The 27,825-nt window shown below is 39.7% G+C and overlaps 1 protein-coding gene across 3 annotated transcripts in view; it reads left to right on the top strand.

The window, feature by feature from the left end:
• tmc6b (transmembrane channel-like 6b) overlaps positions 1-6,224 on the top strand; it is a 132,411-nt gene extending 126,187 nt beyond the window's left edge. For all 3 annotated transcript variants that reach the window (XM_028819176.2, XM_051936238.1, XM_028819177.2), the window contains exons 19-21: positions 1,846-1,924; positions 4,898-4,990; positions 5,242-6,224. In XM_028819176.2, coding sequence (XP_028675009.2) covers positions 1,846-1,924; positions 4,898-4,990 — 172 coding nt within the window. In that variant the 3' untranslated portion in view covers positions 5,242-6,224. The remainder of the gene's footprint in view (positions 1-1,845; positions 1,925-4,897; positions 4,991-5,241) is intronic.
• Positions 6,225-27,825: the final 21,601 nt, after the last annotated feature.

Here is a 27,825-nt window from a genome sequence, read left to right as displayed (position 1 = left end):
TGGCTCTGTCTCTAAAGTCTTTAGTAGTATTTTTTCATTAAAACCGTAGACCATTACAAAAAGTTGGACAAGAACAGGCCATGCAGCCCAACAAACCTTGTAAGTCCTATCCACATAATTATTCTAAAATAATATTAAGTCTAATTCTGAAGGTCCCCAAAGCCCTACTGTCTTCTTGGTAATATACATTCCAATATGTCTGTGGCTCTCTGTGTGAAGAAAAGCGTCCTAATATTTGTGCAAAATGTATTCTTTAACTAGTAAATTTCACACAAACATTAGGGAGAATTTTTTTCTAAAAAAAAAAAACTGGCAAGTCCTTTAAGGAGAGTACAGTAAGGTACAGTACAAGTCCAAGGATGTAATGTTCAAATGTTAGAATGCATTGATGAGGCCTCCTTTGGAGTACTGTGTACAGGTTTAGTCTCCAGGTTACAAAAAGGACATAGCAGTGCTAGACAAAGTCCAGGGAAGAGCAACTAGGCTGATCCCAGGGCTACAAGGGATGAATAGTAAGGAAAGATTAAAAGAGATGAGCCTTTTCATTTTAAGCAAAAGAAAATTAAGAGGTGACATGACTGAAGTGTTTAAATTATGAAGAGAATTACTACAGTGAATTGAGACTGTTATTTTAAAATGAGTTAATAAGACCCAGTTAGAAACTTGTTAAGGGTAAGTTTCGCACAAACATTAGAAAGTTTTTCTTTACACACAGAAAATAGATGCATGGATAAGCTACCAAGTAGTGTGGTAGGCGGTAGGACTTTAGGGACTTTCAAAAGTAGACTTGATGTTATTTTATAAGAATTAAGTCAATAGCAATTGCAAGCTTTGTTTCTGCAGAATGTCCTGTTCTAATCTAGATTGTTCCAATGTTCTAAAATCTTTCTCTTTTGACTTGCTTTCCGATTTGACAAGAGATTTTTCTAAATGTTACTGAATGGCTTTAAAGTATTAAACATGTAAGTTGACAAATATACAACAAATATAATTTCCTTGGATTGAGAATTTGAGGCAAGTAATGTAGCGTTATATATCTTTCCAGATAATTTTTTGGTAGTACTAAAGTTTAATACATTGTTATATGACCATGAATATGATGGACCAACTACACCTTCTGATTTCTTTATGGAGGACAGTTGTGCATGCATTTTTCTTCACCTCATTCTTAGAAATTTTCACACTTTTACTTTTCAAACTCCAGTCTACTTTAGTCCAGGAGGTGAAAGATGTCAAATATGGGTAGTTGATCCCAGTTGTCCACAATGAAAGCCAGTAAAACTTGTCAGGGTGGGCTGAGTATCTTCATTGGTATCTTGTAGAATTGATTGAGAGTTTACAGTTCTTTTGAGAGGTTTAGGTGAATCTTTTGAATACCCGCTTGCATTCTTCTGATGTGATTGTGGCTTTTATCACACCATTTATAGGGTGGATAGGCAGTTATTTTCGTTTTAGATTAATTTCCCTTTTGGACTCCTTTCCAGTTTGCCTGTACTCCCTGAGGTCTCTGAGCTAAATCTGCAAGTACTTTGTTAATCAGCCTTTAGCATCTCTTCATGTAAAATGGCAAACTCTGGTACACACCGTTAATTTCGCAATTGGATTTGTGTGATCTGTTTTTTGGACTGAGTTCATTTAGAATGCTTAATCATTGTGGGACCTGAAAACTGAAAACATGAAACTGATACTAGTGCAAAAATTAACGTGGCAAATGGCAATTAAGGGGTTTCCTGTTGACCTAAAAGCATCAAAGATCTTAAATGCTAGAGCTGTATTTCTCTGCATTTCCACACTTTGTATTTTTGATTCAATATAATTACCTTAACAAAAATGTGTTTTTTCCAGGATCATTATTTACTTCTATGCTCAAGTTGCGGATGGACAAAGAAGTATTATTTCCTTGCTGCAGGAGCAAATTGACAATGTAAGTAAACCAACTTATGTTTTACAAAATTGTTTTAAGAAGTAATTTATCTAAATAGGAAGCAAAACAGCCTCCTTGTTGCCATCCATGATCAAGCTTACAAACCCGAGGACTGCAGTAGCTGATGCAGGTGTTCACTGTAACGTATCTCTTAATCCAAGTTTGCCTTTTGTCTTTTACTGTTTTGGGTTGTCTCATGCTTGCCAAGTTCTAAAAGCTGTCATGTTTTCTTTATGAACAGTACATAAGTAAATTAAGTGACATAAAAATATACAGACTTTCTAAATTGTAGCACAGAACCTTGAGTAGTTGAGAAATCTGTTTTGTAGTTTGAATTCATTTATGATTTGCTGAAATATATTGAACTTCATTGCTTTGACAAGTTTTTTTTTTTTTTTTTTTAATATATAACTTACTTGCTGTCCCTTACAATCCCCTACATTGATGGATTAAAGGCCAGAAGTCCACATGACCGTCATCATCAAATTTTACCATGATAATACCATGAGGGCTGATTGAGGTCATTTATGTTAGGTAGAATGCCTAGAGGGGGCTGGGTGGTCTCGTGGCCTGGAACACCTGCAGATTTTATTTATTTCTATGGAGGTTTTTTTTGTTTTTTTCTATCCTCCCTGGCCAGCGGACCTTACTTTTTTTCTGTGTTAATTAGTGTTCCTTAATTTTAATTCTTATTTATTTTGTCATTTTTCCCTTTCTTCATCATGTAAAGCACTTTGAGCTACATTGTTTGTATGAAAATGTGCTATATAAATAAATGTTGTTGTTGTAAAAACATGGAGAACCTTTACCAATGATAAAATATGTAACAGGCAACATCTTAATAAGTGAGATAAAAATGCTCTAGTGTTTACTTTGGAACATTGTGTCACATCCAGTCAGGGTTGCCATCATCCATAAATACACTTCAATGCCAGCAAAAACTGAAAATAATTTTTATTGCAAAAACAAGGCTGTGTACACTCTATAAATTTCTTTCCATTTAATACATGTACACAGTTGGCCATTTCCCTTTTTTGAGTAAATTGATGAAATATTAGTGCAACTCATGAGCAGCCAAAATGTAAATGTATATGCTTATATTCACCGGCCATTTTATTAGGTGTACCTTCTTAGTAACAGGTTGGACCCTCCCTACCCCCCCCCCCCCCCCCCCCCGACTTTTAGAACCCCCCACCCACTTTTAGAACTGCCATGATGCTATGTAGCATAGATTCCACTAAGGTGCTTGAAACATTTCTCAGGGATTTTGGTCCATACTGACATGATAGCATCACATATTTGCTGCAGATTTGTCGGCTGTACATCCATCATGCCAATTTCCATTTCTACCACATCCCAAAGGTGCTCTATTGGATTGATTTCTGGTGACTGTGTAGACCATTTGAGTACATTGTCATGTTCAAGAAAACAAGAGGCGAATTGTAGCCTCAGTTGCCTGTTCTTAGCTGACATAACTGGTTTGGTGTCCTGCTTCTTTAGCCCATCTGCTTCAAGGTTCATCATGTTGTGCATTCAGAGATGCTCTTCTGCATACATCTGTTGTAATGAGTGGTTATTTCAGTTACTGTTACCATTCTATCAGCTTGAACCAGTCTAGCCATTCTCCTCTGACCCCTGGCATCAACAAGACATTTTCACCCAGACAACTGTCACTCACTGGATATTTTCCCTTTTTTGGAACATTCTCTGTAAAGCCTAGAAATGGTTGTAAGTGAAAATCCCAGTAGATCAACAGTTTCTGAAATCCTCAGACCAGACCAGACCAGACCAGACTGTCTGGCACCAACAACTATGCCACATTCAAAGTAATTCTGATGCTCAGTTTGAACTTCAGCAGGTTGTCTTGACAAAATCTACATGCCTCATAGCATTGAGTTGCAGCCATGTGATTTGACAAGTGAATAGCATTGACTACAGAGTCACAACCCTTACCGATTTAGACCAGTATACAGTATATATGACAGAAGTGTTTGGTCCAAGCTACCAACTACTGTGAGTGCTTATTTTGTTTCTCTCAAATGTGCATCTTCTTATTTTCCACTGGAGTTCTTGGCTGCTCTTTTTCACATTTTACCTTGAAGAATTCTGCTAGATTAATTTTTGTGATTCTGAAAATTAAGACTAGTTCAAACAAAACCAAGTTGTACTAACCTGACAGACTAGGGTCTATTTTAGGGTTTAACCATTGGCCATCATATTGCAACTGTATTAGAAACAAATTTAAAATAAATGCACAAATACTTTTGAAATATTCAAATGGCACTTCCCCCTGCTGTTATGTCTCTTCAATTTAACATGTTAGCAACTGTCTGTCTGGGTGGTCCTGGGAGGATGATCATTCCTTTATTTTTTTCTTCTATATAACAGTCATTTTTGAACAGTTTCTCTGTTGTTCACAGAGAAAAGGCTTATTGCTAAGAAGTTTCTGAATTGTCATTTCCCCTTCCATCTGTTCCTAATGGATGTGCAGTATTTTTCTTTAGCAGCAGCACCATGATATTTGTGAATTATTACATCATAAAGTAAAAAAAAATGCAAAGTTTAAATAAAGATGCCAAAGAAAATTGACAATAAATTCTACTGTAATCCGTATATGTAATTATTTTAAGTTGTATAAAGTAGGTGTTGATGTTTCAGACTACCTACAGTTTTTTTTTCTCTTTGTTTATAATAAAATGATTTTTGCTTTTCACTTTCATTTTTTTTTCCTGCGAACATTCCCTTTTTTCTTTAATATGTACTCAGATATCTTTTGTAAAACAGTTCAATTAAAAGTGCAATTTAGAATGGCCTCCGTAGATTAAAAACTACAAAAATTATGGTTTGTCTCTGCAAGGTCATACAATATAATACAAATATTTTTTTTATTTTTATACAAATAATACAATATTTACAAATGTAATATAGATTATTTTGATACTTTTATGTTCATACGGTGTTACTTTTTCACAGGAGGGCAAAGACAAAAAATTTCTCATTGGCCAACTTCAGGAAATTTATGCAAGGAAAAGGCCTGTTTTTGGAAAAAATGGTAAAGATAATTAGGTATGTTATTACTATTTTAACTAAACAGCATAATTTACCCTATGCAAATATAATGTTGTTACAAATTTTGTCAGGTCAACACTTTGAAGGCATCCAAAATGCTGCACTCAAACACATAGCTTTGCAGCTTTTTAAATGCATCTATAGTTCACTAAATTAAGATATATTTCTGTAAGCAGAATTACTCAGTATGCAAATATTAATTCATTCATTATACCAAACCAGTAACTAATTATTTTTTTTATTTACAGGAATATTCTACAAGAAATACAAGTGGAGACTGTGCATATAGTATACTTTATATTTAATAGAAGGAAGGAAGATGTCCTTTATAATTCTTTCCATACTTGCCAAAAGGCAGGAATCCAGGTTATGGGTTGCTGTTTGTAATTCTCATACTGAAATTGATTTAAACACAAAACATTTATATTTCAATAAGGTACCGATGCTGACCTAGATAAGACCAGCCAAAATTGTGTTGCGATACTGGAAGAGTATATTTTATACAATATTGGAAGAGTGTTTTAAATAAAGAAAATATGTGCTTTAATAAAACAAATGTTATTTTACTTAGTTTTGAGATGTTAATTAATTCCTTTTGTTGATACTTGATTTGTCATTTTGAGACAGTAATTGGTTGATTTTCTTGGGATCCTTGATTGTGCCTTTGTTCACATGTCTCCAGCCTGGCAGCTCTTAGATAAGTTCAAGGGGCAGTCTATCTTTGAAAGGGCCACTGTGAATCCTGACGTTGACTGTCATTTATATTTCCAAGATGACACATTTCCACTGTAGATTGCATTTCTTTTTTGAGTTTTTGGTTATTATCTTTTTGTTATTTATGGCACCATCTATTTTGACATATTTCTTGGGGGGGGGGGGGGGTTACCTTTTGGAGGTACCATAATAATTTGTGGGTACTGCTTAAGCCTTTGCTACCCACTTATTGTCATAAGATGTTCAGAGAAGCAATGAAAGGATCCGAGAAATGTTCCAAAATGAAAGAAATGGAGAGATGGTGGAAAGCAATATGCAGTATGTAATAATGGCAGAAAATATAGATGGGTTTAACTGGTAAAAGATAACTATATGATTATAAAATGTTTGAAAATACAGGAGAATATTTTGATCATTTGGATCAGACATGATTGAAATATGCAGGTATGAATAAGGATGTCGTGGTGAAAAATAATTTTCTAATATGGGTAACTTAAGAAAAAACAAGGAGAAATTATTTTTAAAAAAAGGGATTAAACTGGAAGAAGAACTGGGAAATTGCAGGGTTTCTTTTCTGGCTTATGTTTATATTCATTTTCCTTGTCTGTTACATTTATTTTCCAGTTTGGGTTATTTATTATAATTATTTCTGTTATTATTGTTCTGTTCATTTATTATTTAGTGAAATGTTTAATGTAGTTTGGTTACATTTAAGAATATTTATGTACTGTTTATTTAATGTCTTTTTATATTCTTTGTGTTTTGGGGGTGGAACCCCAAGAGGCAGGACCACCCCTTGCATCACTACAATGGACTGGTTCTAGCCCCATAAAAGTAAGTCTACGATGGTTCATTGAATGTGCTTTCGTCGAGTGCGATTATTCTTGCCAGTATTGCTTGGTTTATTTAATTTTACTGGTTTCCTTTTTGGACTCATTTTTCCCTATGTTTAAGGATTTCATTTTGGAACTTTTTTTTTTTTGTCATATTTTCATATTTTTGTTAATAAAATTACTTTTATAAATATCCTTTTATGGTCCATCTCAGTACAAGCCAGGGGTTTATTGTAATCCTTTTCCTTCTGTGAGGAGTTTTATTACTATATTATTTATTATATTTTGGAACTGGTATATATATTTTGGAATTTTTGAAGCCAAAGCACATTTGAAATCATGCATGACAAAACCAGCCAGCCAGCCAGCCATTGGAGAAGGCAGTCGGGCTGCTTGAGAGTGATACTTATCTGGGCAGGCTACTAGGGTGTGTAGCCTGCTTTTTAGCTCTCTTTTAGTGGCTTCAAAATTACTTTAGCCATTTTTGTGCTGAAATCACAACACTTTCTTTGGAAAGCAAAGCAAACAGAATAAAGCAAGTTGGTGTGGCTGAAGTATGGTCTTAGTAATGTACAAAGAAAACAATCAGGATAAATTAAAGCTGTCCAGCTGTTAAGTAAATGTAGAGGAAAGTGTCTAGAACAGCAGCATCAGTTACCTAATATGGTAGGCAATTTGAAAAAACTAGAAGTCTCTTCATGCTTCAGTTCTAGTTATTTTGTTACATGGGGTAGACATTATACCATAACTGAAATGAATGGGGAAAAAAATTATTTTACTGGATACAGTAGATGAGGTGTAGCCACTTAAACTACTATACTTATTGCATTACAAATTACAGATCAATTTATGTAGACATTTGTGTCCATCCTAAAATAACCCGCATACAGCGAAGTAGTTGCAACTGCCTGTCATTCCTATAGACCCCCGGGGTACTCAATAGGCGGACTCCGGACCACATCCGGACCCAAATACGGTTAAATCTGGACCGACGCCAAAACAAACATGCAAATTTAATCATAATCCAAATGAGTTCTCAATGAAGTGCGCAATTGTGATTCCGCGCGATATATCTTTGAGGTTTCTACTCGGTTTGGTTGCTTCATCTATGTCCAATCACAGCAGCTGTAACAGTATCGTCATAGCAACGTTCCCACTACTCCCCGCCTCCCCCCCAATACTCGCTCGCTCGCTCATTCATGGCAGCCAGATTTATGTACCAGTCACGTGCTCTGGGTCAGGCCGGTGAACAGGCAGTCTCATCACTCGCAGGCAGTGCAAATTTCGATAACTGAATTTTTTTTTTGCTGACTGAAAGTGAAGATGGCTGGCTCAAGACAGTACATTGATAAGAAAAGAAAAGTTGATTTGGAAAACCGCAAATTTAAGAGTGAGTGGACAGAAAAATATGCGTTCGTGCTCCCCGTGGGAAGCAGAAAACCAATGTGTTTAATCTGCAACGAGACGGTAGCAATAATCAAAAGTGGTAATGTGAAACGCCATTATGAAACCAAGCATGCACATTTCGAACAAAATTACCCTCAGAACTCAGAGGTAAGGACCATAAAAATAAACCAGCTGAAATCATCATATGAAGCTACAAGCAGTGTAATAGTTAGATCAGCCACACAACAGGAGCGGGCAACAGAAGCCTCACTAAGAGTAGCATGGGTCCTGGGAAAAAACAAGAAACCCTTCTCTGATGCTGAAGTAGTCAAAGAGTGTATGAGTGAAGTGGTGACTGCTCTGTTTGAAGGGACTCAAAAGGATGAAATAATCCAGAAAATAAACCAAATACCCTGTTCTGATTCCACTGCTGCAAGACGAGCTGAAATACTCGCTGATGATTTGCTTGAACAACTTAGTTCTGCTATAAAAAAAGCCAAATTCATTTCATTGGCTGTGGATGAATCCACAGATATCACGGACAGTGCACAACTCATGGTCTTTGTCAGATTTTTTGATGAAGAAAAGGGAGAATTTCATGAAGATGTTTTGGGTCTCACAAACCTCCATGGACACACAAGGGGGGATGATATCTATGAAGCACTGACACAGATGCTTAGAGACAGAGCGATAGACCTGAAGCATGTTGTTTCCATTGCTACTGATGGCGCACCATGTATGATTGGGAAAGAGAGGGGATTAGTGTCACGCTTGAGAACTCACCACCCTGACCTCATGGCATACCACTGCATAATTCACCAGATGGTTTTGTGTGCCAGCCTTGGAGAAAGGTACTCAGAAGTCATGACAACAGTCATGAAACTAGTCAATTATCTGAGAGCATCCTCTGCTTTGCAACATCGTTTATTGCGCTCATTTCTAATAGAGGTGAATGCAACATTTGATGATTTGCTCCTTCACAACAATGTCCGGTGGCTTAGTAAAGGCAAGGTACTGGAGCGTTTTTGGGCACTGCGGAAAGAGCTGGAGACATTTCTGTTGGATCAGAAGAGTGCAAAAGCCAAACCGTTTGTGGATTTCATGAAGAATGACGAGAAAATGGAAATTGTTGCTTTTCTAACGGACATTACTTCCCATCTTAATGACCTTAATATGAAGCTCCAAGGCAAAAACAGCACAGTGTGTGACCTCATGTTAGCTGTCCGTGCTTTCCAGAGGAAGCTGGAGGTGTTCAAATGTGACTTACAGCAGGACCTGCTTCACTTCCCAAGACTTTTGGATCAGACTGCAGGAAAACATCACCATCATAATTATGCTGAATTCCTGGACAAGCTGATTAAAAATTTCCAAACTCGCTTTGAAGATTTCCCTTTGGGAAAACAAGTCTTGCTGTGCATCGAAAATCCATTTCTTGTCAAAAATATTGCAGAATTCTCAAATGAAGCCGCAAAAGTCTTCCAATGGGCCAGTGCTGCTTCTCTGCAAACAGAGTTAATTGAGCTACAAGAAAACCTAGCACTGCAGGAATCTCACTGTGACCTTGTCACCTTCTGGACAAAGATGGTTACTGCGGCAGGTGTTCCTCTCCTGCAGAAGATGGCCCTTCAAATTCTTACAATGTTTCCCTCAACGTACTGCTGTGAATCTGCCTTTTCCACTATGAACATGGTGAAAAACACATACCGCAACACCCTCACCAATGAACATTTACATCAGTGCCTCCGCCTTGCCCTCACACCTTTTATGCCCAAGTTCAAACAACTGGTGGCACAAAGAAGGTGTCACCTTTCACACTAAAAGGCCTACCATGTCATTTTTTTGTGTATAGTTCTAAAGTTTGGGGATTGCCTTTTTTTGGAGTTCTCTATTTGGAATTTGACCGTCACTTTTCCGGACCTCAGACTGAATGGAAATTTAGTAAGTGGACCTTTCAAATTTATATTTGAGTAGCCCAGCTATAGACTGTACTACAAGGGAAGTAGGAATGGAGATTAATGTAAGACCAGCTTGAAAAAAAAGTGCAGGAAACCGTGAGACATGAATATGGAGGATAGACGTAAGAGATATTGTAACAGCCGACCCCTTTCCCAGCCGGCAACTACACCTCCAAGACCTGTGGCCTGGATAATTTACTGAGATGAATCTCACTATCAAGCCGTACCTCTAACAACTTACACTTTTCCCCCACAATCGACGGTGTAAATATAAGTACGCAAAAAGCAGATGATGTAAAAAATAAACTGATTAAATGTATTAAATGAAACCACAAGACAAATGCAAAAATAGAAACATAAATATAAATATTCCACCACCACATCAACAATGAGACACCACCATATGTAAATACAACAAAAACCCTCCCTTGCCCCTGTAACATATAATACACAACACGAATAACAAAAATGACTGATAAACTGAATGATTGTGAATTTGAGTCCGGTTATAAAAACTGTTCTGAATACGGATGACTGAACTAGCGGTAAATGCGTTGTTTGATTTTTCCCGCCAATTGGAGCAACCTCACCGTGATTCCTCGGCGTATGGTGGATGGCGAATCGACCCCGGGGTCTCAGCAGATGGAGGTTGAAAGACAGTCTGGCAAAATGAAAAGCAAACTGGTGAAAAGGCGCGATGTGAAAAAACAGCAAGTAAGTTGATACGTGGTTGAAAAAAATGGTCTTCTCCTTCCTGATTACTTAAATAGTCCATGTGACGGCTGTGATTGATTAATTAAGAACAGGTGTTTTCCAGGTTAGAGGCTGTGGTCTTCTTCCATCATCCGTCCCCGTAACCTGATACACACACATAAACAGCAAACGGGACAATGGAAACAAGACGCACTTAGAAATGACATTTAACAACACTAACTATGTAGCCCTGCTACAATATTATAGCCAGAGAATTAAAAGAGGGAGAAAAAAAAGTTTTTTGAATTTATTATTTAAGGTCATTAGCTAAGCCATTTAATATCTTTCCTACTAGGTAGTTTTGCTTTTTTCCCTGCAAGTTACCATCAACAAAACCAAGCAACTGGTTATTAACTTTAACCACACCAAAGAGCCTCAAAGTCCTGTAAAATTCAGGTACTTGGTGGTCCACCCCCTCTCTGACACACCAAAACCAAGTACAGTGGTACCTCTGGTCACGACCGTAATTTGTTCCAAAACTCTGGACGCGACCCGAACATAATTTCCCCATAAGATTGTATGTAAATAAAATTAATCCATTCCAGACCGTACGAACTGTATGTAAATATATTTTTTGTTAAGCACAAAAATAGTTAATTAGCGACTGTTTTGGATCCAAACCATCCACATCGCTCTCACCAGTTTTGTCTCTTTTCCTTTAGACCACTTTACAGAATACTTATACCAGCAGGGATAAATATGCCCAAAGCAACAGCTGTGATCTTTCATTTGTTGATTCTCTTCTTTGCCAAAATAAGCTTGTAATGGCCGACTCAAACTCCAAGACCAGCAGCTACTCCACCAAGACCCGTGGCCTGGCAAGTTGAGGATGTTAGACCCGACAAGCCATACTTCTTCCAAATAAACTTCCCCCAATCGACTATCAAAAATAAGCCAAACAATAAACCATATGCAAAATAGTAAAGTGAGTATATAATAATAAAAAAAAGAAATGATCAAACTATATATATATCACACTCCAACCAACCCCGACATAACATTCAACCCCAAAAGTGTCCGGCGGAAAGTAATAATAAAAAGAAAAGCTGCAGCACAAAGTTAATATTCAATACAAACCCTCCCTTGACCTCACACTGAAGACGAACTCAATAAGACACACAGAAAGTACAAAATGCACATAAAAGTCCAGAAGATTTAACAGAAAATGGTTAATGTTTGTGAACCTGGTTCAGCTGGAAAAATTGTCCTACGGAAATGACACAGATGAAAGTGATGGCTTGCTCCTCTCCCCAAACAACAAGAAAGTCTCACCGTGCTTATCCTAGGTACGTGGCATGATCCAGAACCTCAGGGCTTTGTGGTGCAAAGATGTTGCAATGATGCATTGAAAGTGGCAGGTAGATAAAAGTGTGAATGATTTGAATCAGTGTTTTCTCCTGTCTCCGTAGTGAAATGGCGGTCAAGTAGAATAGGATATTTTTTATTTTTATTTTTCCATCCTGTTTAAATAGCAAGTGATGGAATTGACAGGGGCCAATTATTGTGAGGGGCCACGGTTCCACAGTGTTATCCTCCCCCCTCCCCCACACAGACCATGTCAACAGGACAATGCAACAAAAGACGGGACTCTGCACAAAATACATTTACGACGACATTAATCCTGTAGCACTACTACTAGCTGATGAATTTGCATGTGGCCTGTGCTGAAATGATGTGAAGTAGAGTAGCAACCAGCATCTTTTAGTTTGAATCTGTCTTGTGTGCATGCAAGGCACATTCAGGACTGACAGATTTGGAACAGTCAAATTCATCTGAGCAATCAAAAAAAAAAAAAAAAAAAAGAGGCAATATTCAGATTAGAGAAAATCAGACTAAAGACACTTTTAGCTCATATGAACTTAGCCTTAAATGACTTCTTGAGGCAAGAACTTTTTAATGTCAACTACAGCATCCAAAATATGTCAAATACAGTATGTGAAAATGCTAAATATGGGAGTGTCACATCAGGGTTCCATTGTAAATGCTTTTTTTTTTTTTTTTTTTTTTTTGTCAGGAGCCCACCAGGAAGTGAAGGGCTGATTAAAGGATGAAGTTAGCCCTGTGCAGGAGGAAAAGGCAATCACAAAGCTAGTGGGAATGTAGACAGAAAAATGGTGCTGAGTTGACATCAACATCATAGCGATAAAGGAAAAAAGAAGTGGTTAAACACCTCCTGTAGCCATAAGGTTGGAGTGTGCCACTGTGATCTACGCAATTTATTCCAAACACCTTAGCTTATTAGGCCATGAAGGTGAAATCATACAAACTAGCTGACAGGGTGGAACAACAGGGAAGGACTCACAAGCAGGCTATTTAAAAATGCCGATGTGCCCTGTTTGTTGATCAGTATATATACAGTATATGGCCATTGTCACAGTCTGCAGAAGCCATGAATGATTAAAGCAGATGCCAATTGTGCTTTGTTGGTCTGAAAGAGCTTAGCTCAGGTGGTGCTCACCCATACTTGGCATTTTTTATTAAAAAAAGTTCACTAATTAAGCAAAACATTAGTGTATTTATACTCGGAAGAAACCACCGAGAAGTCAGAAGCTGCCTCCATGTCGCTGACCACTCTGCTGGGTTGGATGATTTGCATTCATTAAGCCTTCCCCAGTGAACAACTGGCTGGTGTGTGTACTGTTCCATTGGCTTTTCTTTAGCCTTGACATGTATGTATAAATGCATTGTAATATGGGAGTGGAAGCTTTATGTTAAAGCAAGTTAAATACATATCTCTTTTGTACGATATTGCTCTCGTCTGATAATTTGTGCCATAGTTACTAAAGGGATGTGTATGGCTTGAGTCTGTTCTGCATCAAAAAGGAACCCACTCTCAGGTGGGCCTCAAGCACCCCCTGCTGGAAATCTCCTCCCACTAACCATCCAAACAGTAGTGCCAAGAGCTGCCAAGAAGGTAGTCATTGATTTAGAAATTATAGAGAGGGGAATGCTGGTTAGATTAGAAATGCTGTTATTATTTATCATATGGCTCTAGGTTAGTGAATGTATGTATAAACACCTGATACACATTTTTCAAATGTCAGTGTGCACTGGGAAAATTCCTAAGGATTGGAAGATAACAAATACGAGAGGGTACCAAAAATAACCTGGTGCACAATTTACACTTAGTTGCAAATTTCTCCACTTAGTGTAGAATACTTACAGTATTCTGTGGCAGTCTGCCAAGTGGCATTGCTCTATATCGTTCATACGGCATTCCGTGTCAGTTTGCTTGGTGCTTATTAAACATGTTCTGCAATTTTTGTGATGGGTGATCATAATGAACAGGGAGTCTGCGTTAAATTTTGTTTTCTATTAGGGAAAACAGCTGCTGAAACTATAGTGATGCTTGAAACTGCTTTTAACGAGGAAGCTTTAAGTAAAACACAGGTCAACGAGCAGTGTTCGTGTTTCAAATGAGGGGAAATGTCACTTGAAGACCAACCAAGATCTGGCCAACCTTCCACAATTAGGAATGACGAAAATCTTGAAAAAGGTCACAATGCAATTTGCAGAGATCGTTATCGGACTATTGAAGAGATTTCTGAATTGACTTGTGTGTCTTGGAGTTCTTGCCACCTTCCCTACTCACTTGATCTTGCTCCGTGTGACTTTTTTTTGTTCCCGCATATGAAAAAAGAACTCAAAGGAAAGCGTTTTTGTACCATGGACGAAGTCAAAGAAGGCATTGGGCAATGTTCCTCTTCAGCCATTCCAAAAATGTTACCACCAGTCGGAAAACCGTTGGGACAAGTGCATTCATTCACATGGAGAGTACTTTGAAGGCACTAATGTTTCAGTAAGTAAAAATTATTAAACAATTTTTTTTTTCAATTTCGGTTATCTTTGCGTACCCCCTCATATTATCTTATCATGTCAAAGTGTGAGTGAGCAGATTGAAATAACTATAGTTCAGTAAGCTTAATATGTATCACGGGTAAATTAATGAAATAAATTAAGGATGAATGATCCAAGTATACAATAGTGTACTAAAAAGGCCTCTAAACAAATGGTTTTATATGAAAGTACGAAAACAAAAAAGAAAACATTGGGTTCACACGTACAACATAAACCATGAAAAGAAGGGTTGGACTGTCCAGCTAGAGAGATTTATCATCTGGGGACTAACTCTGTGTTTTTCAAGTCAGACTAGTCTGTGTTTTGTAATTGCTTCTGTAGTGAGATCCTACTTCATGTTTTATAAATGTTGGGGAAAGAATTGTAACTTATGGAAAGGTAAAATTGCATCTCTAAGGTTTGTATCTATTTTAACTAATGCTTTAGAGCTGGGGTCCCCAACCTCCGGTCCGCGGCTCACTACCGGTCCGCAGCCGTCTGACAGCCGGGCCGCGAGAGAACTGCCGGCAACGGCGACTCACTCAGACTTTTCAGAACGTTTGGCGGGCGGGGCTTTGCAGCGGTGCAGACAGAGGTGAGAGACCGAGGTGAGAGAGTATTACAACAAAGTATTTTTATGGTCCCGACAGTTTCCCCATATGACATGAGTCTATAGAAATCACGTTACTACGAAGTACATTCAACAGATGCTTTCATTACAACGAAGTGGCCTTGAAATGCTTGAACGAATCATCCACAGAGCAGTTAGATCTGTGGTCGCAGCTCAGATGTGCACGTTTGCACAACGATCCCCAAACAGAAACATTGTAAAAAAAAAAATCTTTCTTCGAACTTTCCTCGTACTGTTTTTTTTTTTTTTTTTTGTTCTTTTTGTTGTCTGTGGTTTTCATTGATTCCTTTTGCTTATTGCTTGTCAACATTTGAAAAACATCCATTGGAATTTAACTCATTGTCACCCTCCTATAGAAACGGCAGACACGAAAAAAAGATTGCAGTGTTAATGCTTGTGATGTGCAATCTGTTGGATTAGCAAATGTAAAGCATATGTCTTTGCTATATGCAAAAAAAGAAGAAAAATCTCAAATTGCAAACGTATGCGAGCTGCTTAATAACTTTAATAATAATAGAAATGTTATGTAAATTGTGTATAAAACTGCCAACCCACCGGTCCGTGGAAAAATTTGCATCTAATAAAGTGGTCCTTGCTGTCAAAAAGTTTGGAGACCACTGCTTTAGAGGACAACAGTATGTATACAAAACAGGAGAGGAAGTCAAATGGCAGTAAACCAAGAAGTGAAGGGCTGATTAAAGGATGAAGTTAGCCCTGTGCAGGGGGAAAATGTAGGGGCTAATCGCAAAGCTAGTGGGAATGTAGACAGAATTGGGATGAATGTGATAAGTGAAATGAACAATTAAAGACCTGTTTTTTTTTGTCCAGTAAGGAAATCCAAGTCATTGCCTTACAAAGTCTTGAGGATTCACAGAGATACACCATTGATATGTCCATGAGTCATCCTACAAATTTGCAAGGACAAGATAATGATTCCTCTTAGGAATCAAAAGGTTTCAAAAATCAGTTGGTCCTCCTTTCGAAAGTTGGAACATACCGTCCATTTGTAATTCATGGCTTAAGTCTGTTAGTTGTTGTTATCGACTCTATTAGATGTAGTTCAAAATGAGCTCTGTGAACTGTTGGAAACGGTGGAAAATTTATTCAACTGATAAGAAGGAATGAGTGCACTTTTCTTCTCTGAAATCTTTGAAGCGACCTATAAATAAATTATTACTTTTTTGTAATAGTTACAGAAAAAAACTTGCTATCAATGACATAGTAGTTTAAAGATGCTTTTTTAAAGTTTCAAAATGAAAACAGATTTCCACTTTTCAAGTCTTCTAAAAACAAAAGTAGTCAATCCATTATTTTTATCTATCATTACTAGGTGCTCCATCTGTAGAGATAGATGACAATTTATTGATGACAATTTTCCAGTTGAAAATTTGAAAACAGCTGCAGAGATATCTTCATCTCAAGTTTTTCCATTAAGAGGTTTCAAAGCCAGTAATTCTTCATGGAGACCTTTATTGGAAACATACCGTCCCAGAAAGCTACTTTGTGTGATTTCCTTCATGTCACTACTCATCACATGCCAAAGAAAATATGGATGCTGATTTTATTTCATTAACACTAATTCTTTTGTTTTGTAAATGTCAGTCAGCACAAGCAGCAAGCAGACTGCCATCTCAACCCCCACCAACGGAGCTCAACTCGGGCAAAAACTTCTCCCAGCTCAAGTCTTGCTTATCTCGGTGTGATGTGTCTGGAGTTGTATAGGGTAAATAATATATCATTATTTGGAACACATGCATTTCATGTCTTTTCTGTGTCTACAATGATCTATGTAAGTGCAAGAAGACAGGAAATGCAAGAAATATTGAACACATACTGTACCTAAAACACAAACTTTTTTCATGTTTTAGTAGTAAAACAAAATTTTGACATGAAGTATATAAAGTCCAAATATCAAATAAACACTTTTACAAAAGGTACATGTATAACAAAACAAGTGCACTTTTATTCAAGGATATAATCAAAGAAAATGAAATTGGGTTAGGGTACAATGCTGACACGATTGCTTTGGTGGTGCAGCGGTAAGAACTGCTGACTCATAATCAAGAGGTCGTGGATTTGATCCTGGCTGCTTCATAGAAATAACGTTTTAAGTAGTGAGCTACTCTTATTGTTACTATTATACAATAAAAACATACATTTATTTGAGTCTGCAACAGCCAGTGTAAATTTATGGTACAGTACTTGTAAAGGTTAGCTTTTTTTTTTTATTCAGTTTTATTCTCTCAGTCATGTTCACGCTCCCCCCGATCTGACACTGCTGTTTTCAAATAAAGAACTCAGATGAGGATGAGCAAGGCATGCCGCGCTCACCAAGGTATTGTGCAAAGTTGTTTGTGATTATGTTTTGTGATGGTCTTTATATTAAAATAACATTTATATGTTACTTACTGTATATAAAATCCACATTGATTGTTATTTACCTGTTTACCATGATTTATTTACCTATCTTCCTGCAGCATAAAGTCACAAGTAGACTGCAGAGCTTCCTGTGTTTGATCAACATGGCATGCTGACAAAGTATACCTGTATGTGTAATGCCACTTAAAGTGCGGCGGCAGCTTCCACCTGCAGCTATAGACTTTTCAGTACGCGAGCAACACTCCATGCTAGTGCTTAGATCTGACGGTGCCATGCTGACACTTCAGTACGCAAGCAATGTTACAAGAATTCAGTCAGACTTCTTTTTTTGGGCACATGCACCATCAGATCTAAACATAACTCTTTCTCTGAGAGGGCTGTGACTTTAACAGACCTCATAAAGAAGAAAGTTCTGCACAGATCCTCTAAGTGAGAATTTGATTTTTTCCAAATTCAAATAATATAAAACATCAGTTACCCACTGACTTAAAAGTGGAGAGTTAGGATTCTTCCAGTTTAACAAAATAAGTCTGCGTGCCAATAGTGTAGTGAAGGCAATTGCAGTTTGTTTATTCTTCTCCACTTTAAGCCCATCTGGAAGAACACAAAACACAGCTGTTAGTGGATTAGGAGGGATTGGGACACCAAGGCTGTTTGAAATGCATTTAAAAATCTTGGTCCAAAATGATGTTAATTTGGTGAAGGCCCAAAACATGTGACCCAGTGAGTCTGGAGCTTGATTGCAGCGTTCACAGGTTGGATCTTGCCCTGGAAACATTTTGAACAATTTCCAGCGAGACAGATGTTCTCGATATATAATTATGAGCTGAATAATTGTATGCTTTGCGCATATGGAGCTCAGATTAATTCTCTGCATTGCTACCTTCCACTCCTTTTCTGATATGTTGAGTGAGAGATCCTTTTCCCATTGTCCTCTTGGATCTTTGAAAGGGAGGGACTAAGACTGTAAAATATTTTTATATATTGCAGAAATGCTTTTGGAGTCCTCGAGACTGAGCAATATTTTTTACAGCATAGAGGAAGGTGGGAGATGGGGAAAATCGGGCAGTTTCTGTTTGACAAAGTTTCTAATTTGAAGGTCGTGAAAGAAATGTCTTGCTGGAAAATTAAATTTGGAATGTAATTGTTCATAGGATGCAAAGATGTTGTCTATATAAAGATCTCTAAGCAATTTAATCCCAAATGTTTTCCAGATATTAAAAACTGCATATGTTTGCGAGGGTTGAAAAAGGTGGTTCTCATGCAGAGGTGCTACTGATAAAAGATTCTCCATCTTAAAATTCTTTCTAGATTGGTTTCATATTCTGAATGAGTGAAGCACAATTGGGTTATTAGTATATTGGCGATAACTCGCATTTATTGAGGCACAAAGCAGGGAATATAGAGAAGTACTGCAGGATTTTGTTTCTATTGCAGACCAAGCCTGTGTATTTGTGTCCAGGTTTTTATAGCTTGTATGTTTGCTGCCCTGTAATAAAACTGAAAGTTAGGCAGAGCCATGCCACCTTCTGCCTTAGGTCTTTGTAGGGTCGCTCTTTGGATACGTGGATGTTTTGAGTTCCAAATAAATGATGAGGTTATGGTTGAATCTAATTGCTTAAAGAATGATTTATTTATGTATATTGAATGTTTTGAAATAAAGAGAGAAGCTTAGGAAGGATATTCATCTTAACAATGTTAATTCTTCCAGCTAGAGTGAGATGGAGGGTTGACCATCTATGCAAGTCTTACTTACTATTTTCCATACAGCCGGCGAAATTTTGTTGATAAAGACCTTTGTTTACTTGTGATATTTACCCCTAGTTATGGTCACAGGTGGCAGATGGGGGTAGTAACTGGCCAGGACGCCCAGGAGGACCGGAGGAGGGCTTACACCTCTCCCAGACCATCTGTGGGTGACCGCCCTAGTGGCTATGGGTACCACAGGTACAGACCTTTGAAGCTCAGCCCTGTAGGGGCACCGTGGTCACCGCCAGGGGGCACCCAAATGCCTTTGGATCCCTGGCCCTCAGTGCTTCCGCCACACCCGGAAGTACTGGGGGGAAGAAGATCGGTGACACCCGGTGTGCTTCCGGGTGCGTAGCCGGCACTTACGCTATACTGGGGAGTGCCAGCGGAAGATTGTTGGGAGGCACTTGGAGCAAAGGAGGAGAGGAGTGGAGGTGGACCAGAAGAGAAAGGCATTGTGAAAGGGCCTGGACTTTTGGGATGATTGGTGCTGCAGCACTGGGTTTGTGCGTGTGTCATACTTGTATATAGTGTAAATAAACGTGTGTTGGGTGACAAAACGATGTCTGCCTGTCTGTGTCCGGCCTGTTCTCCACAGTATTTAAATTGATCTGCAATAATAAAAGGGAGGGTGTCCAATCTAATATTGTATGCTTGAGAATTCACTGGAAAGAGCCCACTTTTATTCAAATTAAGTCTGAAACCAAAGATCTTTTGAAATTCTGTAAGTGCTGTTCAGACTGCAGGCACAGTATTTTGTGGGTCTGATGTATACGGTACCATATCATCTGCATATAGAAAAATTTTCTGTTCCAGTCCATCCAACCATCCATCCATTTTCCAACCCGCTGAATCCGAACACAGGGTCACGGGGGTCTGCTGGAGCCAATCCCAGCCAACACAGGGCACAAGGCAGGAACCAATCCCGGGCAGGGTGTCAACCCACCGCAGGACACACACCAAGCACACACTAGGGCCAATTTAGAATTGCCAATCCACCTAACCTGCATGTGTTTGGACTGTGGGAGGAAACCGGAGTGCCCAGAGGAAACCCTCGCAGACACGGGGAGAACATGCAAACTCCACGCAGGGAGGACCTGGGAAGCGAACCCGGGTCCCCAGGTCTCCCAACTGCGAGGCAGCAGCGCTACCCACTGCACCACCATTCCAGTCCTTCTGTGATAATCCCCTTTATCTGATAAGCATTTCGACAGTGAACTGCCAGTGGTTCAATGGCTATTGCAAATAGCAGTGGTGACAAGGGGCATCCTTGTCTGGTACCACGTTCTAGTTTAAAGTAGTCTGAGCAAATGTTGTTAATACGTAAATGTATATTTTAACTGCAAAAAGCTGTAGTGCAATTAATGATTTAAAAACTATATAGGTGTATGTATATTTACGTTTTTAAGAAGCATTTAATTGCCAATATCAATAGATTGTGTGAGAAAATATATCTCTATGTTAAAGAAATGGTGAAAACTACTTTTTTAAATTAGCCTTGTTTCAGATAGGCACATTACAGAAAAACTAAAAAAATATGACAGCCATAAATTATGAGCTCATTTTTTATGTTGTGTATTATGCATAAATATTTTTGTACATAGTAAAGTATGTTGTGGCCTGCAGAGGGCACTCCTGCCCCCCAAACCCTACACAAGCAGACACAGGAAACAACTCGGCACACACATTTATTTTTTTTCCCAGTAGTGTGTAGAAGAAGAATGTTCTCCTCAGCACCATGTATTTTGTGTGTTTAGTAAATTAGAATCTTTATAATAACTATTTTGTAACTTGCCAGTGAGAGACGCTTTGGCTTATGAACTAACAAAAATATGTTATTCCAGGGTTCAGGAGAAATGGTGTCCACATGAATAAAATGTAAGCTGTTTCTTGTTTTTTCCTTTCTCAGAGTGAATGTTTCAGGGACAAGGTCACAAGGCTGCAGAACTGCACATGTAGTTTATGCAAAGGCGTCTCTCCTGTGCTCAGCTTTGAAAACACAGATAATGCTTAGCTCAACAGACATATTGTTTAACTTTACTGTTTTGATAAGGATGTTCTTTCTGTCTTATTAATCATGAGATGCTGAAGTATAAAAAACCCCTCCTGGCTTTTGATCAGGGTTCAATTGAGCTTTGCGGCAATAAGTTATACTCTTTTGAATCTCTACTTACTGCGACTCCGAATGAATAAATAAAGTGAATTGAGAAAATATTATCTGTCTGCTTTCCAGTGTGCCTTTTTCGTCCACAGTTTTTGGCGCCCGAACGTGGGGCAGGAGACGGGCAGACGACTCCCTGGGCGGGTTCGTCCAAGTGGACCGATTTCCGCGGATCGAGGACCAGCTCCGGTAAAAGTTAGGACTGGCCAACCTCGGGCGTTTTCCTGCATGGGGAGTCGCTGACCTCCTCCTGACCGAAACGAAAAGCAACTGGATGGGATTTTTCCAGGCAGGCAGAAGGAGTCGCGGTGAGTAGATTCGGGGGATTCCCGTTGGTTTGACTGGTGTGCTGGAAGAAATAGAAGTATACGGGGAAAAGAAAAAAGAAAATAATAATAAAAGAGAATAAAAAATAAAAGCATGCTGAAAGAATAGAGAATCATACCGTATCGACCTAGAAGGGTTTTAGGGATTCATAGAGAGTGACGGCACAGTGTGAATGCTAGTAAGTCATCCCTTAAGAATTCGAGTAGAAAGGACCGAGTGGCACGTTCCTATATTAAGAGGAATAGGGGTGAAAGGGGCAGTTAGAGTACGTGTGAAATTTGGAAGAGGGGAGGTTGTTTTCCACTTGTCGACTGGTTGATTCCGGGGACGACAAGTGGGACGAGAAATAATCGGGGATTGAGTTGCTCTCTGTTGAAGGCCTGCCGCTTACTATGGGAAATTATAATGGCACGCCAGTCAAACAGGTCCCCCAGGGTCCTCAAAACTTAATGTTAGAAGGATTATTTTCAGAGAATCACCAGGCTCCTAGTACACCGTCGGGATTGAAAGGCGGGTCCCCTAAACAGTTAATAGAGAAGCAGACTGGGTTGGATTTTAAAAGGCATGTGAGAAGTGGAATAAGCAGAGGCGTAACAACCTGCTGGCTGCTGAAGTCAAAACACAAAAAAGACAAGGAAGAATTATTGCTAGCGTTGCAGAAAGTGAAGATAGAGACAGCGCCCAAGCCTGAAAGTAAAAGAAAGCAGACCGAAAAGAAAGACCCCCTATACCCCGTAATCTGTCCACCCCCTCCTTACCAAAACTCCCCCGCTTCCACCTCCTGCACCCTCTTCTCCAACAACACCCCTGTTAACAGACGAACCGTCTGGAGCAGGTTTTTACGATGAACAATATCATTATGACCCATCCTCACATATTGACCCTGAGGAAGATAATTCAGATCATTCACAAGGTGCTACTGGATTGCAATGGCAGAAATTAAAAGAGTCATCTGTCTCCCAGCGCACGAGCAGTCCGTGGACTGCAATTTGTGGAGCTGTTACAGCAGCTGGATAACATGTATAAAACAAATGCTGCACAGTGGACACAGGTGCTCCGTCGACAGCTGAGCACCACATGGGCAACTGTAAATCACGGTGATCATACCGGTGTCCCTTGGTGTTGGAATGAAGGTCCTTTCCTCGCCCAGTGAGAGCCTTTGAAAGGAGCCCTGGCAGAAAAATATAAAAAGGGCACAAACTGGTCACTAATTTCAGCCGGCTCACCGATTGCAAGATCTGATGGCTAATCACTCTGGGCTAGACAATACAAACGATAGAACTCGTGCTGCAGTGCCTCCTTTCATCTCGGGACTGAGAAGTGACATTCAAAGCAAAGTCTGCACGTCCTGCAAAAGGCTGGAAGACCGCAACGTTCGAGGAAGACAAGCATCATGCAGAGCATGCTGACAGTCAGACTAAATTAAAAGAGTCAGACACACAGACCAAACTTTTGGCTGCACAAATAAATTACTATACTGGAAGAACTGATCTGGCTAGGGGGAGAGGACGCGGAAAATTCTTTGGAGGTCGAGGGCGAGGGCACAGAAAAGGACGCGGGTTCCATTCATCAAACCCTAAAAATCCTTTTGCTCAGATGCCTAACCCTTCGGAGCAGACGCCAGCGTCATATGCCTGCCGCTGCTGCGGTGAACTTGGACATTTTAGACGCAACTGCCCACACAAGCGCCTCCGTCACCCCCTCTCCCTGAGCCTAATGACATTCCTTGGTCCTAAGAATTATCAGGGACCCCAGCCACTTTTTCCAGTTTCCTTTGCTTACTCGTCATGCTGAAACTGATCTTTTATTGACTTTAATGGCAAAGAAACTGCCTTTGAAATGGACACAGGAGCCATGCGCTGAAGGAGGTTCCTGTGCAATTACAGCTCAGCATTAACAGTTTCATTATTGACTCGTTCCTTTCTGTTAAATCATTTGTGCCCTGTGAAACTGCTGGGATGGGATCTTATGACTTAATTGTCAGTCTCAATTTTCTTTAACTGAACAAGGATTTTTGCTGCTCCATTCCTAAGCTCCTGTGCCACACTTCACACCCCAAGCCCTCTTTTACAGCCTGGACCCTGAACATCTCTCCGCACACCTTCCTCTTGAAAGCCCTTCATTCTTTCCCCTCATGCCTATTTTCCTCACTTACAAGTCCCGGACACCCTGCCTTATACTGCCCAGTATTTCCCTACTGAAGTGGACACACCTTGGTTAGAATCTTTTCTTTCCTCCAGCACATGCCCTGAAACTTTGCACATTCCATGTATTTTTGTTGTCTACTAAAGCAGTTGCTTCAGTGCACCTCACATATTCACAAAGCGTTTTCTGTTTAGGAGATTCGATTCCCCATGTTTCCTTAGCACTGTGGTCCCAAGGGAAAAATTGATTATGGAAGGATAGCACACTGAGCCACTGGTGATTTTCTCAAAATCTTCCTTCCGCCCGTACCGTGTCCAGGATCCTCTGTCTCCAGAGGCAGAGGCTGGCATCGCCGCCGTACATTCTGATCTCGTAAGGCGAGGAGCGATTATTCCAATTACATACTTTCCAGTCAACTCCCCCATTTTTACCTGTAAAAAGGCTGACGGGTCCTGCCGTTTTGTTCCAGACTTATGACGAGTTAACTCTGCAGTTTTTCCTAGAGCACCTATTGTTCCTAATCCTTCCACTATTCTTTCCACGATACCCCCGTCCGCCCGGTACTTCTCTGTTCTTGACCTTGCTAACGCTTTCTTTTCCATTTCCCGTGCACCCTGATTCTCAATTCTGGGTTGCTTTTACCTTTCAAAACCGCCGATGGACCTGGACCGTCATGCCTCAGGGATATACTGAAGCCCCTTGTGTTTATGGTTTTGGCCGAAAAAAGATAATAAATTGATACAGTATATAGATAAGAAAAAAGAAAAGAAAAATAAATAAACAACAAGTGCACATGATACTCAGAAAATTGCTATTCTTTTTAGGTGAAAATGGCCATAAAAAAGTGTCGAAGAAAGAAAAAAAAAAAAAAAACTGCAGTTACTTCAAGCTATCGTTAAATATTTAGGTCATGACATTTCTTGCGATACAAGAGCTCTCTCTAACGGCCGTTTAACCATCATTCAAAACCTTCCAAGACCGGTCACAAAACAACAGGTTAAGTCAGCATATTTCTCTGTGGCTGCATAGCTTTTGGTGGGAATGTTTTCTTGTTGTGGAGTTGTGCTGTGTGTTTCCCGAGATGGATTATCTTTGTTTACAGTTGGCATTTGGGTCGCCACGGAAATTAGTGTTTCCTTGTTGTCGCTGACCCGGTCCCGCCTCGGACTTTTCCATCATCTGGAGGCTAGCATGTATGGCACCACGGTGAGATGAATTCCTAATTTAAAAGTAGTACCAGCTTGCGGCCTGAGAAGTTGTTTGATTGTAAGTTTTTCAGGAGGAGCACAGCCTTTACAAAATCTAGCTAACACTGCGATCTGGCTGCATGCAGTGATATAGCAGGCTGACAAGGCTCTATGTGATAAAAAAAAAAAAATAAATAAATCAATAAATAAATAATAATAAAAATGCATTACTCTCACTGACCATATTCTCGTCCATTCACTGTGTTCGTGGACGAAAAAGGGGGGATTAATGAATGCAGTTTTAACGCAACCACATACAGACAAACAAAGTGCTCATGAGCCCCTAACAGTAAAGGTACCTCACACCGTTCGTTCTATTTTAGTAGAGGATTTAAGACCAGCGCTGGCAAACCGATCCAACATCAAAAACTTATTGAATCCCTCTTAGAAGCTATAACTAAACCATCAAAGTTAGCGATCGTTAAATGTCAAGCTCACATAGGAAAACAAGATCCTGTCAGCAAAGGAAACGAATTAGCTGATCACTTTGCTAAACAGGCTGCATAAAATAACACACCAATCTCTTTATTCCAACAGAGAAATAACCAGGACCCTGATAATCAACTTGTTTCTTTACAGAGTGCAGCCACGGACAGAGAAAAAAAAAAAAAAAATGGTCCAAAGAAGGGTCCCTCTCTGATGGAGTCTGGACCCATAGGCAAACTAACAAACCTTTCCTCCCAAAGGCTTCTTTCCCAGGTATGGCAAAAATCGCTCATGGTCTAGACTATGCTGGAAGGGACGCCATGATTCAGGATGTTGAAAAACACTGGGAAGCTGCAGGCTTTTCTACATATGCAGAGCAGTTCTGCAGACGCTGTGCATTATGTCAAAAGTCTAATGTAGGAAAGGGCACTCAGGTAAGTCCAGGTAAGTCCCGCCGTTACACCTAATCCAATGGGTCCGTTTGAACACCTCCAAATGGATTTCATTGAACTAACTCCGTCTAAAGGTTACCGTTATTGTCTAGTAATTGTTGATGTGTTCTCCTGATGGGTGGAAGCTTTTCCTTCTAAACACGCTGATGCTAAAACTGTAGCCAAAGCTTTAATCAAAGAAATTATTCCTAGGTGGGGCATACCACAGAAATTGCAAACTGATAATGGCACCCTCAAATCTAAATTAGCAAAAAAAAAAATCTGTGAGCAGACAAATTTATCCTGGCCAGACACTTTGCCTCTGGCCTTAATGAGATTGAGGGCAAGAACACACCGGCAATTAGGACTGTCGCCGTTTGAAATTCTGACCGGACACCCATGCCTATGGGCATGGTTATGCGAAATGTTAACCTGCATACTGTGGACAATGATCTTCTCTCTTGTCTTACAGGTCTCCGAGCTTCTCTGAAAGAAGTCCACGAGCAGGTTAACCAGGCCTGGAGGACTAATCTTCCATCTAAAGACACGCCGATTCCCTTAGGCACTTGGATCCTCGTCCATGACACTCGGAGGAAACATTGGCATCAGCCGAGGTGGAGAGGACCGTTCCAAGTTCTTCTATCCACACCACATGCAGTGAAAATGGAAGGATTGCCCGCCTGGATTCACGCCTCACATTGCAAGAGATGGCACCCTTGATTGCTGTGCTACTGTGCTTTCTTTTCCCTTGTCTACTGCCCTGGTCACCTTGACTTTCCCGTTAGGAATCACCACATCAGTGCAGGTTGATTTCTGCTCTATTATCAACTGTGGGACTGGTCGACAAGCCCAGTGGACCTGGTCTGACAAATACGTGTGTATGACTGTTACGAAGTATTATTAGGGAAGTAACTGCGACAACTGGCAATGGGTTTTTGCTAACACTGGAACTGAGAACTGGGGTTCTCAACCTTTTGAGGCCCAAAAATACGGTTTGAAAAATCGATTTTCTATCATAAAAGGACATGCTTCTCATAAATGTGTTGACAACCATTGTAACCCCTTGATCATCATTTTGAAGAACTCCTCTTTACATGACTCAGGAACCTATATATTAGGGGCATATGTATCTGGAACAGACCTTTAGGGAGATTTCTAATTAAGATTGACAATCCTGTTACTAACACCTCTCATTCTCCTGCACACACACCTGTCTCCCCAACTTCTGGTCCAGACTTTTCTTCTGTTAAGATTATGAATATTTCCACCCTCTCATCCACTTTTTCAATTGAAACTGGCTATGGCGATCAGAATCGTTGGTTACAGTGGGTATTATATTTGGCTAAGTAAGTAAATCAATTTGATTGCTACGCCTGTGCTCCGGCCAGGCCACTTTTGGCTACCGTCCCTTTCCCTCTTTCTAATATTTCTGACCCTGTTGGTCTTCCTTGTCTCCTTGCCCTTTTTACCTCTCCGTCCACACCAAAAGACTCTAACTGCATTACACTTTCTCTCCTCTTTTCCCCCCCACTCCTCATATGACTCCCCCGATGTTCCAGTCTCATGAAGGCAATTATACCTGCTTCTCTAGTAATTATAGTTCCCCCTTCCGAGGTACTAATGTTGGTCATATCCCTTCTTCCTTCTGTTCCCAGACTTTCCAGGTTAACTCCACCTCATTTAATTCTACATTATCACTTTTCCTGTTGACACAGTCCACTCCGCGTGCTGATGTTTGGTGGATGTGCAGTACATTAAAATTACTTGATATTCTTCCCCCTGTTTGGACTGGCACATGCGCATTAACCCAACTTGATATGCCTTTCCGCCTCCTCCCTTTGAATTCTCCTCGCATGTC

The sequence above is a fragment of the Erpetoichthys calabaricus genome, chromosome 14, assembly GCF_900747795.2.
Source record: "Erpetoichthys calabaricus chromosome 14, fErpCal1.3, whole genome shotgun sequence".
NCBI classification, from domain to species: domain Eukaryota; kingdom Metazoa; phylum Chordata; class Cladistia; order Polypteriformes; family Polypteridae; genus Erpetoichthys; species Erpetoichthys calabaricus.
The sequence above is the reverse complement of the archived record's forward strand: the minus strand, read 5'-3'. Positions and strand labels throughout refer to the sequence as shown.